Here is a 16,915-nt window from a genome sequence, read left to right on the forward strand (position 1 = left end):
CCCTCTCTCTCTATCTGTTTCACTCAAGTCTCTCTCTCTCCCTCATTGAGTCTTCTCGCCCGTTTGCGCGCTCCCGCTCTCTCGCTCCAGCACCAGGCGCGCACACAAGAGACACGAGTTTTTTTTTTGTTTTTTTTTTGGGAGGGGGGGTCATCGCCACATCAGGCAAGTAAATAAAAGGGAAGTCAGCGAGTTAAACATTAAAGCGTTTATTTTCAACCCATCGCAGTGAGAAACATTCTTCGTGTCTGTGTTACTGCTGTGGGTTTAAATGACAGCACGTCATTACCACGACACGCTTTATTTAAAAATATATATTTGTATTACTATATTAGTATTTCTAATTATTATATTTGAAATTTAACAGCAGCTTCTCTCAGTTTGACATTTTTTTTTCTTTTCCCGCTGTTTACAGTTTTCAGCAGCAGCACCGTCTCCTCCTCTTCTGTAAGATAAGATCATTATTCTCCATCTGTTCTGGCCTCACACTGAGGATTTTTATTATTTTATTAGTATTTTATTTTTTTTGGTACAGGCTAAAAGGGTTTTTTTTCTTATCTCTTCAACTTTCTGCGCCTGTGTCCGGGTCTCCCAGATTGGCGCAAATTCGCGTGCTCATTTTCTTAAGACAAAACAATAATGTGGAAGTTAGCGAACTTCTAAATGGCATCACCCAGTGCGCCGTGGCTCAAATAGGTCATAGCTTTTACAGCTTATTGTTAAGTGTGTGTGTGTGTGTGTGTGTGTGTGTGAGTGAGAGAGAGAGAGAGAGAGAGAGAGAGTGGGGGGTTGGTTAAAAAAAAGGAGATCTGTGTGCTGCATTCTGGTGAAGTTCAGCTGCCGTTTCTCTTTGTGCTTAATAATGTGGCAGCCGATCATTAGAAAAAGAAAAAGAAAAAATGAAATAAGAGGCCCTGAATGCCTCTGCACGCGAGGACAACCGGCATGGCACGAAACACACTCGTGTCTCCTCGGGGGGGATTTCTTTTTTCAACCTCTCGCTGATTTGTAATTTAATATTTGTTTGTTTTCTGCATCACGAAGCTGCCACAGAGCGCTTTGAATAATTGCGCCATGACGGAAATGTCCACTTCTTTAATTGAATTAAGTGACGCTGAGGTTTAATTCTGGGGGGAAATTAAAAGGCGGGATTTTGAAAAAGCACCTTTGGAGATGGGATTTTTAGAGAAGGAAATCTTTCACATGCGAAACGTGTAATAAAAAGAGAGCGCAGGAATCTCCAGCCTCGCCTCTAAGGAAGTTTTTTTTAAAATTTTTTTTTAAATCGAATTCGTCTTAAAACGTTTTTCATTATTATTATTATTATTATTTTATTAAGCCAAATAGTTAAATTGTGTGTCTTTTTTTCTTGGGTTTCATTCAGTTTTTATTTTAAGTCCTCCCATAAGAAGTGATGTAGACTTCCAAACACTGTATAAAATTAAAAGACTCATTTTGAGACTCTTAAAAAAATCACTGGTGTTTTTCATTAACCTCTTGTGATTCGGATTTACTCGTCTGATCTGTGGAAACGGTCAGTGAAGTTCCGTGAACCTCCACACTGTAGGAACGTGACGGCAGTAGCAAACACACATCTCCAACAGATTTTTCCTTCTGCAAATAATTTACACCTCTCACATAAAAACCGCAGTAAAAGCTAAAAACTTTGAAGCGATGGTTCAAATCTGGGTGAATCTCCTGGATCTGTGAGCAGCTCGTGGCTTTTTAAAGGCCCACGTGCGTGATTTAAGCTTAGAAATATTATGTGTTCCCCCCCCCCGTTATTCTGTTTTATTTACAACTCTGCCTGCTAGAGGACAGACACCGGCACAAACACAGAGTCCTCCAGCTCTTAAGCCTCTGCTCTGCTGAAGTGCCCTTGAGCAACAGCGCGTCCCTCGCAGCTCCAGGTGTTCCCTGACCTCCGATCTCTGGATAAGAAGGGAGTTTTCCCATCAACCAGCAGCAGCGGGGTGTTTGTCTGAGTCTCGGTAACTTTCTTTACGCTGAGCGGCACAGGGGTCTCCGATTGCGCACGCGCAATTAAAGATGAACAAAAAGCAGAAAATGAATGTTTTTTTAATGCAGAAGATGAACGCAAAGAAACATTAAACGAATTAAAGCCAGTGTTTATTGAATCGTTAATGACACAGCTGAGAACATCCAGCACCAAACCAGCTGTCACTCAAACTCTTTTTTATTTAAAAGCAAATTATTTTTTAAATCCTGCTATTAACCATATTTAATCAAATAAAAGTCAGGTGATGCCTTTTAGATTGAACTCAAAGTATACATTTATTCTAGAAAAACTAAAAAAAGGAACTTTTGGAGAAAGACTGGTGAACTGACTTTCAGTTTACCCGCCGCGTGCTCCTCTCTCCTCTCCTCGCTCTGGGAGCGCGCTGTTAACCGCGGGGCTCCTTATAAATAAAATCCACCGTCCCCGGCTCCCCTTCCTTATTGGTCAGGTGGAGCCATTACCTCACTGTGTCGGCCGGTGACGCAGCGTCTTCACGTATCCTTCACGCGCGTCTCTTCTTGTTTCTTCACTGAGAGTCTTGCCGTCGGTCAGAGACGAGCCGAGGAGTGCCGGACGGAGCGGGTGCGCTCGATACTAAACACTTCCCATCCCGGGAGGAGAGCGGCGCTCTCTCTCCCCCTCTCGCTCTCTCTCTCTCTCTCTCATTCTCCGCATCTTTCCTATCGCTCTCTATCGTGCGCACACTTCTCCGCGAGCGTCTCTCTCTTGTCTCCCTCTCTCTCCCGCACACACAGACACGCTCACGCCCGCGCGCGCGCACGCTCTTGCATACGTCTCCACTTTGCCATAGTAAATTACGGCATTGATCTCAACGGCGAGCGCGGATCTGTCTCTCGTGTTCGCCTCCCGTTTCTTTTTTTCTCCCCTTCTCGACGGAGCGACTTGGAGAAAGGCTCGAGAGAGAGAAGTAAGTACAAACTCTTATTCTCCGTGTTTGTGTCTGCTGCCTGTTAGGAACACGCGTGGCTGTGAATAACCCGAGTGCAACTTCACTCGCACTGCCTCCAGTTCGTGGACATCTTTTGCCTCACAGCTTCGATCCAGATAGCTCGGTTTAATCTCGGGACTGTTTTACAATCTGCTTCTGCTGAAAAACAAAACGCAAAAACAGGCCGACTGTGAGGAAGGACTTTTGAAAAAATGATACATGAAAGTTTGTTTGAATTTTGAACTCAGACTCTTGGTTTTATTTGGTTTTGTCAGCGCGTGCGCGCGCACACACCTTCCCTTCTTTCGCGTTTTATGACAGGTTGATGGATAATTTTTATTTTTGAAATGGTAAAAAATCCAGTTTCTTGTTATCAGTTTTGCAATTAAAGCCAAACGCGGGCGGGTTTCTCTCTTCCCTCTTTGATCTTTTTTCCAGTTCCAAACTTTAAACTGAGAGAATAAACGGCGGGGTGAGTGGAAAAGCCCGTGTCGTGTCATGATCGTGGGCTAATGGTTGTTTGGAATATGACTAAGATCTCTGTGTAAGTGTCGTCCACAGTCTGCTTCCCCCTCGGACTGTGCACGGCTTCGCTTTCCGCTCAGAGCGCACACAGCGAGCTGCAGCAACAAGCTGTGATCGCCTTCACTTTTTAAGCTTTCCGCGTTTTTAACTCAATCGAGACAAAACGAACTAAAAGAAGGAACAAAACAAGTGTAATATTTAATTGTTTTGTAAGTATTTAGGATTTGGAACTATTACATTTAAATTATGAAGGCAAAGGCATTTAAACGGCAGTTTAAAGTTAAAAGGTCACCTAACGCTTTGTATTCCTTTGTGAATTGAAATCTAACATTTACACGTATTAATCACTAACTTCCCATTTCAGTTCTCAATTACAGAGCCAGTTATTCCTGCCCTTTAATTTCAGATTAAAACAAAAGTTTCAGTTTTGATCCAAAAAAGCCACACACACACGCAAACACTCTCACATCTCTTTTTTCTCCACCTCACCTTCAACAGAAGCTCATTAAAAAAAAAGAAAGAAAAGTTCATCCAACTTCTATTAAAATTCATCTGTGAGTAGATGAACCTTTGGAGCTGCTGTGTATTTCTGAGGTGTCCCTGTCTTCTGTTTGTTTAGTGTTTTATTAAAGCGGTCAGACCCGGGCACTCTCAACTTGAACTAAGACGCCAGTTTCAAAATAGGTTGTCGAGCTCTTTGGACCTCACTAATGTAAACTGTTTGTGTCCCTGTGTGTGTGTGTGTGTGTGTGTGCATGTGTGTGTGACAGACCTCTGCACAGAGTAATGCTGAAGAACCAATAATGCAAACACAGACCAATGTGTGTATCCATGCATGCTCAGTATATGTGTGTGTGTGTGTATCTGGGTCAGTCCCTGGCTCTGTGCTGAGGGGATGTGTTTTTCCTGAACACCTAACAGCAGCAGAACTGGCATAAGTCATATTCAAACTAACCATTCTCATTTGGTAATGGCCCCAGCAGGAACACACCGGGGTCTGCTTTGATCGGCTGCTGTTGACTGATGCAAAAGCATCTTGTTTCTCCGAGCGTATGCGTGTGTGTGTGTGTTTAGTCTTTTTAAATCCTTTCTGCAGCAGTGTTTGAGTGTATTTTGCAGATGGGCCTGAAATCGTACCCATTTCTAGCCGATGTACGAGCTGCAGAACTGTTGTTGTAAAGCTGGACACTCTTAATTTGTGAATCATTTCCCTAGTCTAGAAACTGAAATCCTTTGCAAAACAGATGCAAACACGTAACATGGGAAACACTGTCTGTGTTCACCAGTGCAGGTACAAGTGCAAACAATTTGCGCCTGCTTGAAAACAGACGAGCTGAAATTTTTTAATTGTTTTTTTTTTCCTGCACAGTATGAAAACTTTGTGGTTTGCACTCTTGTGCATCTCATTTTGTGTGATTCAGCTATGAGGCGACTTGTAGGAATGAAAAGCAACCTATTGCACAGGTAGTGAAAGCTCTGGGTGTTTCCAATGCTTCAGCAGAGAAACTTAACCTTTCACGGTCACTGTGCGTGCCCCTCTTTGTGTTTGCCGTATAGCAGATAAGCCCCACTCACACATGGCAGCACGAGAAACCCAGTTTTAATTATTCAGCTCATACAGCATGTGTTAATAACTTCTTCTTTTTTGTGTGTGTGTGTGGGGGTGGGGGGGGGGGTAAAAATAAAATAATTTCACAAACAACTAAATTCACTGCAAAATACAACATAAAAATGTATTTCTTCCAAATCAAAAAGAAGCAGACAAAAATCAGGAAGATCATAAAGTGAGGGGGAAAAAAACGGGTTTATTTTTCTTCACAGTGGAGTTGAATGCCCTCTGACAATACGAGAGAGCTTGTCAATTCTTCACAGCTTCTCACAAGATGCAGAAATCAAGGTTAGCCCTCAGGAGACGAGGAGGAAATGGGAAATTATTTTGGTTATTACAGGCAGGTGTTACTTCTCTGCGGGAATATCTCCTTGAACTATTTTAAAGAGTGTGTTGTTTCTCGCTGTGGTTCCCTTGGCTTTTGGTCAAGAAATGAACCGTGTCCTGTTTTTGTATTTCTCCAACTGTTAGATCAATAAAAGAAAGAGCTTCTCCTCTTTTTCTTTAAATTCCTTTAATTATTGTGTACTCTGATGCTTCATAAAGACGACAGAGATAGGTTTTTCTTGTTTTTTAACAGCAGATTCCTTTTTTATTACCTGTCGTCATCCAGTGTCTCTAAAATGTGTTAAATTTACATTGTTAGTGTAATTTTCTAATTCAAAATGAAAGTTTTTTTGGAGAGAAGGCCACTGATTTTTTGTCTTTAAATATAATTACCAATTTCAGCGAGTGGGCTTCTTTCAGATCCTTCCTGTCTGTAAAACCGGAGCCACGTAAGACAGATCAGAGGTGGAAATGAGAAGTTTCATTAACTGCCAGTAAAAGGTGTTTCCTCGTGTTTGTTGTTGTTGATCAGGTAACTCCTCTGATCCTGTGTGCGTGTGTCTGTGAGGACCCCTGGTCATGTCTGCTTAGCTGCCCTGCGTGATGCCTGATCATGACAGCACCACCCTCCTAACAAGACAGACCAAGCGCCGACGTGTTGACATCGGGGTGAAAAGGACTGTGGGTAGCGCGATATTCGCCCGCGCCAGGGACACCCTGATCGACAGAATGAACCAATCCCACGGCCCCGATCAGGACGGCGACTGCTCGCTGGTCAGTCACAGCCACGGGGCAACCAACGGTGACGGCGAGAAGTCGAACGTTCTGAGAAAGCTGCTGAAGAGGGCGAACTCATACGAGGACGCCATAATGCCTTTCCCTGGGGCTACGATCATCTCTCAGCTCTTGAAAAACAACATGGGGAAGAACGGAGGCAGTGACTCGGGTTTTCAGGTACAGAGAAACACACGGAAACAGGAAGTAGTTAGAAAATGAATAAATGTCACTATTTATTCATTGAATCTTTCTCTCTTTTTACCCTTCCAATCAACCAAGAATGTAGTCTTAAGTCCTCCTTCATGGATCTGTTAAATTATTCATTGTTATTAAGTCAGTGCTGCTGTCCTTCATCACAGGGGAGTGGTGCTCTGTCCAGTGGAGGCTCAGAGATCCAGGCCGAGGACGCCTGCAGCAACTCCTCCCGTGATCGGGACAGCCCATCTGACTGCCTCTCTCCTGGGCCTCCTCTGCCCCCTCCATCTTCCTCCTCCTCCTTCGGGCGGCCACCCCCTCCTACAAGCCTCAACTCCCACGCTCCCTCTCAGCCCCTCTCCCTTTCCTCCTTCGAATTGGACCGGCTGTCCGACGAGCACCTTCGTGCCAAGCGCGCCCGTGTGGAAAACATCATCCGTGGCATGAGCCACTCTCCGCTGGTCCGACCCAATGCCGGCGACCACAACCAAGAGAGCAACCGCGAAAATGAGAACAGCAGCAACAACAGCAACAGCAGTAACGACAACAGAGGCGACGGCAACGGCCACAGCACCGGCAGTCACAGCCGGAGCGACTGCCCCTCTTCTCTGCTGAGCTCGCCTGGCTCGCGGGGTGGCATGGTTGGAGTCGGCGAGGTCTACAGGGAGAATAAGAGAAAGCAGCGCCTGCCACAGCAGCAGCACAGCTTCACCCAGCTGGTGTGTTCCAGGCAGGAGCAGAGGCAGGAAGAAAGAAGGCAGCTCAAGCTACAGCTGGAAGACATGCAGGTTGGTAGTTGAGTAGTTACTAAAATATAACAAATACATTGTCTGTCCCTTCCTCTGTAGTTTTTACGATTTAAAACTAGGATGTTCTCCAGAGTTTGAGGGTCTAGGCACCAAGAAACATGAAGCTTTAACCTTTACAGTCTAATAAAGGGCCATTGTCTTTTAAGCATAACAAAGAATCAAACTTTTAATATATTAAAGTCGGCTCCTTTGCTCTTTACGACGAGAAAAATAAAATAGGTGATGCAGAAAAACATTGGGTTACTTATTAGCTGGTTAGGTACAAAACAGCAACAAGAAAATATTTTATGTCATGAGTTGAAGAGGTTCTTCTTTGCATTCTCTTTCCTGTGCTCAGAAACAGCTCCGTCAGCTTCAGGAGAAGTTCTACCAGATCTACGACTCGGAGACTGAGGAGGAGGAAGACAATGGCGAGAACGGTGAGCCTGACCGAGGCGGAGAAAGAGAGGAGGACGGCAACTTGTCAGAGGACAGCATCCGCTCTGACGGCCTGGAGGAGCGGCACAGAGAGAGGGGCCGGCGCGGCCACGACGACCTCTCCGAGCTGGACCCGGGTCTGTTCCTGGACCGGGCACGGGCCCTCCTCCGAGAACAGGCCTTGATAGATGGAGAAATGGAGGAGGATGTGGACAGCAGGGAGGATGAGGAGAGGAACGGGGAGAGGGTAATGAAGAGGAGGGGGGCGGTGGGGGCAGGAGGAGGAGGGGGGAGGCAGTTAGCCGAGACTCTGAAGCAGGAGCTGAACTGTGCCGTGTCGCAGGTTGTCGACACCGTTGTCAAAGGCTTCTCCTCACCCAAACAGGCCATTAATCACCATCATGGCTGCCACAGCAGCACGCCTGCCGCGCCTTCCTCTTCCTCCAACTCGTCCTCCTCGTGCCCCCCGCCTTTTGGCCCCATGCCCTCCCTCACCCCTGACTCTCGATTCGGTGGCGGCGCTTTGGCCCTCAGTCTGAACGGCGATGGCAGTCCCACTCCTAACTACCACTCTTCCAACCAGAGGCTGCACTGCTTCGGGGACGTGATTGTCCCTAGCCCGCTGGATTCGTTCGGCGGGTTGAGCGGCAGACTAAGTGGTGTGCCAACACCCAACGACCAAACAGAAGCACTGCCGCTGGTGGTGCGAAAGAGCGGTGGAGGAGGAGGAGAGAACGCCGAACCCTCTCTTCCCCCTCCCCCTCCTCCTCACCATCCCTCTCTCCACCCCACTCCCCTCACAGCTTCGCTCGGGTTCAGCCCTCCATCCTTCCGCCATCCATTCCCTCTTCCCCTCATGGGCTATCCCTTTCAGAGCCCCCTGGGGTCACACGGGGGTGGAGCCGGGTACCCTCCGGGGCCCAAGGACCACCACCGGTCCTCTCCCGATTCGATGGACATATCTCGGGAAACCAGCCTCAGAACCAAAATGGCGTCCCTGGCGGGAGGCCATCTTAGTCACCATCACCACAGGCAGAGCTCCCCAAACCAACACGGCCCAGAGGGTCTGTCGCTATCCCTCATCAAGTCTGAGTGCGGGGACCTGCAAGACATGTCTGACATCTCGCCCTACTCTGGCAGCACCGTATCCTTATTCCTGAAAGGTTTAGCACTTGTGAGTCTGTGTGAGCGCCTGTGTTGCCTTACATCTGGAAACGCTTTAGCGTTAGAATCGAAAACATTGTGTTCATCCAAATTCTGCACCAGGCTTGAACTGTAGGCTGGTTTTGTGCATTAAAATTAGCAACAATCTGCCTACTTGAAACTTTTAATAGCAACACTTAGGCTTTAGAGTGTGTCGCTGATGGACGGCATAGTCCCACACTGCAGTGCACAAAGGAAATGAGGGGCTTCGCCGGTAGAAAAACAAAGATAGGATGGGAACAACAATGAGATTATTTTTTTGTTTTTCGCATTTGATCTTATTTCTCTTTCCCACATGAGTCACATCTTCAGTCAACACTGTCAAACACGGAGACATGTTAGAAGCAGCAGCAGCAGGAGGAGGCGGTGATAGTCACATAAATTCTTTAATATCAATTAATCTGCATTAATTGGTTCCTCGTCTGAGCCTCTTGTTTCCTAGCTGAGTGGGGAAGATGAAACGGACGCGCCCGGTCTTGCAAGAGGGGGAAGATTAAACAGGTCGCACGCTGCTCTCTCAAAGCCCTTTTAAGTCTATGCAGCAGGTTTTGGTGTTTAAAGGTGCTGAGAAAGGCTCGTGAGCTCCCTCTTCAACACACACACACACACACACACACACACACACACACACACACTGCTACCACTGTCTGAGACACTATTGTGCTGTTAGGTTCGCTTTCATCACAAAGACTTTGTACATAAACGCTCAAAGCAAATCATATTTCACTTTGTCTATGTGTGTGTGTGTGTGTGTGTGTGTGTGTGTGTGTGTGTGTGCAGGGTAGGTAAGACCTCGTACATAGGAGCTCAAAGCTAATCATATTTCAAAGAGCAGGAGAGGGGAACAGGCAAATGCTTGGCCTTACTGACAGACACTTTCTAAATGTGTGTTCTTCAACCTTGTGGGCACACATAAAGAGAAGTGTAATATCTCAAATGTACACTTTAGTTTCCTTTTTATGATTGTTAGCAGGTTGTTCTGGGACACTCCTACTCACTTTCATTTGTTGGCCTTCGGTCTCGGTGGCTCGACAGCTGTGTGTGTTTTGCTTCATACACACACACATGCACAAACACATCATCTTTCATGGCGTGTGCATGCGGACAGGTGTTTGCAGGTAGCTGTTTATCTTCTTGTTGCTAACCTTTCATATGGAGAGGGCTTCTCCCAGCCGCTGTGCACACACACACACACACACACACACAGTGACTCATGCATGCATGCATGCATGCATGCAAACACGGGGGCGTGCGTGAAAAACACGCGTTTGAACAACAAAGTGAAAAGAAAAATAAGACTTTGAACCCGATAAAATGGGAACTCCATGCAGCTGTGGTGGGGATTTGATCACAGCGTCGTCTTCAAAGCCAATTTAGATGTTGCTTTAATTAGAAAAAAAAACAAAAAGAGAGAAATATTTGACACGTCTCTTGATCCTGCTGAGCCGTTTCATTCCAAAATGCTCTCCCATTCATTTGGCCGAGAAAAAAGAGAAATCTTTGAAAGTGGACATTAGTATTTCAAACATACTGAGCACCACCCTTCAAACCCTCCTCCCTCCTTTCTTTCTTTAAACTATTCACTTTTATAAGAAATGCATCGTTTTGAATTTGACAAAGCGGAGAGAGCATTCACCTTGGGCTCAGGCTCACAAACTGTTGCTTTAAATAACACAGGAAAAGAGAAATAAGACCGTGAGGACACGTGTGTCTGTTTGTCAAACATACACATAATATGACAACAGTTCATAAAACAGATCTCATAAAACAGTCTGTCATGAATTTCAGTACGCAAATATAAAAGAATAAAATCAGGCCATGAGAAGAATTTTGGATATTTGAGGATTAAACTCAAACAGTTAAACTGCATTCAGTGAAAAAATGCATGTGTGCATGTAAGCGTCCAGTTCTGATAGCTGATTATCCTTACACTTGCAAATTACACACCGAACCGCCAGCCTACTTAAATTATTTGTCATTACATACAATTAACAAATAATTACATACAACATTTACTGTGCAAATTTGCTGAAGCAAACAGGAATGAGCACCAGATGTGCCACCAGGCTAACACTTTTATTTTCCTCGGGTATAAATCTAAAGCATACTCGTGTCATATATCTATCCAGATTGATTTGGAGTGGCGTTGCCCAGTTTTGGAGAAAGTGTCCGCCTTTTCTTGAACATAATTGCACTCAACCAACGATGTCTGCAAGTCATGACCTGGTTAACTAGAAAAAAAATCCACAAATCCTGCTGTGAACAGTCACATTTCTCACATTTGCCTTTTTTCATGTTGTTTTCTGTGTCTAGTATAAAGCAGAGTAGAGACGACATGGTGATTGCAATCTTGGTAGCTGTAAGGTCTTAAGAAAGACTTGCCTTTGCACTGATAATAGCTAACCTTAAAGACTCGCATGCACGCACGCACGCGCATGCACACTCAGGTCTGTGTGTCTTTAAGCCTTTGTGCGCAGCTGAGCAGATGTCCTCCATTCATTTATGAATTTATTCCCTCCTCAATCTTTTCTCCTCCCAATCCCCCCATTCACACACCATAACACACATACACCTGGTAACAAGGTCAAGTTACACCTGATACGGTGAGCCCCCACGTAAACCACTCTCTGTCCCTAAGCAGAAGTGGCAGGTACACACGCACGCGCACGTATAGGAAAGGAGGAGGAAGAGAAGTGAAAGAATAAAAGAAAAATGTGTTTATTCAGTGACTCACTTTAGCTACTATTACACGCACACAAACACACATGCACATCACTTGGCATTTATTCATTATTATATTGCTTCACACTGTTTACTCTGAGTCATGTTGGGCGTGTTTAAATGTGTATGCGTGTCCACAAAAAATAAGACAAAAAAAACCATTAGTTGACCTAAATGCACACACAGTGACAGGTTGGCATGAATGTTAACTAAGTGATGGTGTTGTTGTCCGCTGACCGGACGTATCTGCTGCTAAATGAATGATGGATGACAGCGAGGCTCACCTCTAGCTTCTGATATGGAGAGGCCTTTTTAACCGTGTTGTTGGGTCATGTTAATTAGTAGCACGAAGTCAGGACAGCTTTTTAGGTCGAGACAGACGACGGTGTGTCTTTTTTTCTTGTTTTTTTTTATTTTTTTTATTGGGCATTGAATGTTGACGGGTAGATACAACAACAAATTGCAAAAAGCTGACAAAGTTAAATCTCTTGTCCCAAAGCTGCTCTTTTTCTTTTCTTTTTTTCACGTCTTTTTTTTTTTTTTTTTACACTCTCCACTCCTGATTGCTGATGCTAGTCTCTCCCTCTTTCCAGCCATATAGGGCCCCTGGGGTTGTCTTTATGTGTGTATGTGTGTGTGTTTCTCTGTGTGCTAATTGACCTTGCAGGGGGTTCCATTGATTGCCTCATCTTCTCTGATAGATTATAGGGCTGTTAATGTGGTGGGGAAATGGCAGCGTGGTGGGGCACAGCTGTTGTCACGCACACACACGCATGCAAACACACACACGTGCGCATACACACCCACTCGGACACACGGATACTCTTGGCGCCCCTACAACCGGGGCCTGCACAATTATTATTTTCGTTGTTGAGACAGTGGGATGGGCAGAGTCTGCGAGATGCTGGGATTTGATCAAAAGCCAGCAGGTGCTTGTGTTTGATTTTTGCTCCACACCCGTCGCAGAAGTGGCTTTGACTTATCAGAGTTTCTGCATTTAAAACTAATCACTCCTTCCTCGCAATGTGGTAGTGAGCTTTTCCTCACAAATGCTTTTGAAAAAAGAAAATCATCCCCCTCTCATTGGTCGCTCTACAGTTACAGAGTTTGTGTTAGAAAAAGGAATACATACACAGTGAAAGGTTTTCAGACTTCAGGTGGGTTGGATGTTACATTCACATGTAACGAGTGTGGTCTCACTGCTGTCGTGGCAATTCCTTAGCCAAGCTTAGACAAGCATAATGTGGATTGTGTCAGAGGAAATGTCCCTCCCCTGTGTTCCTCAAAAGCTTTGGTCCACAAAAAACAAACTGTTTACTGGTTCCTTGACCCTGTTAATGCTCAGATTCAAGAGGGCCTGTCTCCGAACCACCTGAAGAAGGCCAAGCTGATGTTCTTCTACACCCGCTATCCCTCGTCCAACATGCTCAAAATGTTCTTCTCTGACGTCAAGGTAAGACCTCTTCCCTCCCTTTTCTTTTCCTTGTGTTTTTTTTAATGAACCTCCTGCAGCTGCTCTCTACAAATCTTATTTTTCTCTTTTATATCAGTCACATTCAAGTCCCCTGCTCAGTTTGTTGTATCATTTAACTTTAGTGATTTTAACACTTTTTTCCCACTGGATCCACAGTATGTACTTCTCTTGGGAATCAAGGATAATTATTTTAGTGAGGGCTTAAACTCCAAACTAAAGACAGATTATAGTTTGTAGTATCAAACTGATCTGTGTGCATAAGATTTTGTCTAAGTTGTTCAAACTATGCAAAATAAAAGTTGGGCTATGCGTTTTAATATGTTTCTGAATTCTCAAGGTGAAATCCTCAAGGCACACACATGCAATTGTCAGGAGAAGAGACAGACAAAGCCAGAAAAAAGTGAGTGACTTTAAATAAGAAGAGCTATGAGTACTGCAGTCGCTATCAGGTCAAATATGGACATTAATGTTGGGAATGTAACGGCATCCTTAGAGTCCGGCCTCCAAAAATGCACTGGTGTATTTTTCTGACTTGTGTGCATTTTGCTGTCTGATTATATTCAGCTATATCGCACCATTAAACTGTGTGTGTGCGTGTGTGTGTGTTTGTGCGGTGAGACCCTAGAGCGCAGATGGGTGCTCCAGTCTGTCACGTCTCTGTAGCATAATTAGAGTTTCTGGCCTTAATCGGCCAGGGGTAGGAAGGAGGGGTGCTAACGCCCACTTTCCCTCTCTCGACACACACACACACAAACTGTAAGAGCCCCCCCCCCCCCCCCCCCCCGAAACACTCATTTTATCTCCCTGCCACCCACAACCCATACATATACACTAATGCTTTCACTCTCACTCTTAGTAACGCAAAATGAGAAACTGAACTTTTCTTTAAACACGGACACACGGAAACAAGCACTGCGTGTGCGCTCTTTTGACATTTGATGGGATATGAACGGAAGTAATAGAGTAAAAATTATCAAGTACATAAAGTCAAGAAAAAGAGAAAAAAGTAGAAGACAAAGTGTGTGTGTGTGTGTGTGTGTATGTGTGTGTTGGACGGCTTTGAGAAAATGACAGAGGGGAGGGGAGAGCAAAATGAAATGGATGACAGAATAACAGAACAACAGCTTTAAAACAAAGACGCCGATTGTTTCGTGTTTACAGGCTGCTACGTGTTTTGCAAAGGAGCATACGGCTCCTCGACAGATTCAGGACGCTGTATTCAAATGAGCATAAACGCAGACACACACACCAGCTGGCCTTTGGCTCATATCTGCGGTGACCACTTCCTTGTGGCAGTGCCACATCCTCATTGGCTGCCATGGTAACAGGGGTCGCCGGGACACCAGGTTGCTAGGCAAACACAAGGTTGCTAAGCCTACCTGCTCCCAGTGTGTGAGACTGTGATTTGTCATTAATCTAGATCAGATTAGCCGATGTACCTTTACCGTCGAAATAAAAGCAAAGAAAGGAACATTTTATCAACGTGCTTTAAAGGTTTATCATCTCTCCAAGAGAATCTGTCACTGATGAGCCTGAACATGTTCTCAGAACTTACAAACATTACAATATTGCTGATTTGGCATAAGCTTCCATTAATTTCTTCTTTGCAGATTCTTTTAATTTCCAAGTACATTGCAGGAAATAAATAACGGGGCAATGTAAACAGTTGCCTCTACTGTGAGAGCCAACAGATCTCTCTGAACTTTCACAATAAAAGTGTAGGTTCACCCTCAGAGATGGTGGAAGACATACAAATAAATACAATTTAGCTGCCTGTAATATAAATGGTGACCAATCTAATCTTATAATCATATATACTAAACTAGGGGTGTCAAACATGTGGCCCGGGGGCCAGAATCGGCCCAGCAAATGCTCTAATCTGCCCCAATATACGGCTTTGGATCATCTTAAGATTCCTGTGAAGGTTTCTCTGAATTAATATAAATTATGTCTGTGCAGAGAGCTACCAGAACTTTACCTGTTTTTTTAAGTTTTCTGATTTATTTAATTTACTGCAGCAACATTTCTTTATCGTGTAGAAAAACTGATGAAAAACTGTTGAAATCATGCTTCTTTTTCTTAAATTAAATGGGATTCAATGTGTAGTTAAACATCTTTACACTGACAGAAAGGGGAGTTTCAGTATATGTCCCACGATGTAAAATGAGTTCTTCCTGTGAAAACTCTACATTTATATCCTCACGGTGACTGAACAACCACGATTCAAATGCATCATCCTAATAGGAGCCGGTGACTTGACAGGGGGTGTATTATAAATCACGTTCAGCGAGGTGCCTTCAGGTTTAACTCGGGGTTTAAAGTGTCATAGGAAGGGTTTGCATTTTTAAGGTGGTACACTGTCATCTTTACTTGTGCTGAACACCTGTACTGCTTGAGGACAGCTAACAAATCTACACGTATGAAAGTGCAGTGCACTGACGGTGCATTTCTAATAATGGGATCACTATTTGGAGAAGAACTATGGGTGGATTGTGAGAGGCTCTAACAATGTGCATCTACAGCTTTGGGTGGTATAGATTCTTAGTTAAGTAAACTGCTTTTTTTTGCAAGCTTATTTAAGTGCTTGATGATCTCAGAAGATTTGCAAGTAAGCCGACCTTCCTATGTAAATGATGTTTTTACAGTGCCGTTTACCTACACCAGGGTAAAAGTGGAGTTAATGTCCTACAACACATAAGAATACACAGATGTAAATACAGTCAAATCTACTTCTGCACTAATAATGGTTCATACCTTATGCTTCAACACGTCTTTGTACTTTTCCAGCTCTGGCTGCAGCAATTATGTTGCTTTTAGCTGGTTTAATATTTCTAAATTCCTCTGATTTGTTGTTCTTTTTATCAGAAAAGTGCAGCTCAATCCGGACAATGTTTGCAATTAGTCATCTAGTGGCAACAAATACACTGATTGATTCAGAAAACCTGGCTTTTACTTGCAGATTTGAAAATCCTCATCATAACAAGGCTTAGCCTGATTGCAGTTTTTAGGTTTAATGAAGCCAGATGAAGCAGAGATATCACAGGTATTTTCAGCTTGCTTCATAGTACAGGTGCCTGGGTGTGTTAGCTAGTGCCACACCCAGAGACACACAAACGAACAAGAAGAGACAGTTTAAAACTGCTACGTGCTGACATCGATATTATTCTATAATCAGCTTAACTCATATTTTCAATTATCTGAGTAATATCCTCAATATTTATGTGGCCAGTAAAATCTGGCTTTGGGGTTTAATTTGGAAAATGAATAAATTAGAACTAATGAGTTAATGCATAGCTTTGGTTCACGAGTTTGTCTTTTTGAGATTGATATTGGCTTTTAAAATTAATCTACTCTGCAATCTGTGGGTTTATCTTCAAAAAGATATCCAATTAATCTCTTCAGTCTCAACAAACGTGGATTTAGATTAGGAGACGTTTGCGTGCAGATACAGTATTTGAGCCTCGAACTGTAGGTGCAGTCAGAACCGCAAACAGTGGGAGTTAATGCAGTGTAAAGATACGAGTTTGTTGGCTGTTAAGGGACAGACAGTATGGTGTGTCATTGTCACATCACAACAGAGCCCTGGTGGAAGAGCTTAACATTAGACTTTTGAGAAGACTTCATACCTTATTTCCTGACATCCCTCATGCAGTGTGGAACAAAGTCAACAACAGACAAATCTGCTGCTTAGAGAGGGAGTTACTGAATGAAAATGCATTGGATGGCTTTTACAGCCAGACTGATATATCAGCAGAAACAATATGTTGGCCGATATTATTAGTCAGCCGATATATATATTGTGTCAGCTTTCATATTGGCCAATAAATGAAAATTGAAAAGGCAAAGAAGAAACAGGAGACACTATTGTATCGCAGACTTCCAATCAGGC

At 44.0% G+C, this 16,915-nt stretch overlaps 1 protein-coding gene across 1 annotated transcript in view; it reads left to right on the plus strand.

The window, feature by feature from the left end:
• The first annotated feature begins 2,118 nt into the window (after positions 1-2,118).
• prox1a (prospero homeobox 1a) overlaps positions 2,119-16,915 on the plus strand; it is a 41,806-nt gene continuing 27,009 nt past the window's right edge. The window contains exons 1-5 of the mRNA XM_063466909.1: positions 2,119-2,948; positions 5,963-6,384; positions 6,567-7,190; positions 7,549-8,772; positions 12,898-13,005. Coding sequence (XP_063322979.1) covers positions 6,034-6,384; positions 6,567-7,190; positions 7,549-8,772; positions 12,898-13,005 — 2,307 coding nt within the window. The 5' untranslated portion in view covers positions 2,119-2,948; positions 5,963-6,033. The remainder of the gene's footprint in view (positions 2,949-5,962; positions 6,385-6,566; positions 7,191-7,548; positions 8,773-12,897; positions 13,006-16,915) is intronic.

Source organism: Pelmatolapia mariae, linkage group LG23, assembly GCF_036321145.2.
Source record: "Pelmatolapia mariae isolate MD_Pm_ZW linkage group LG23, Pm_UMD_F_2, whole genome shotgun sequence".
Classification (NCBI taxonomy): Eukaryota; Metazoa; Chordata; class Actinopteri; order Cichliformes; family Cichlidae; genus Pelmatolapia; species Pelmatolapia mariae.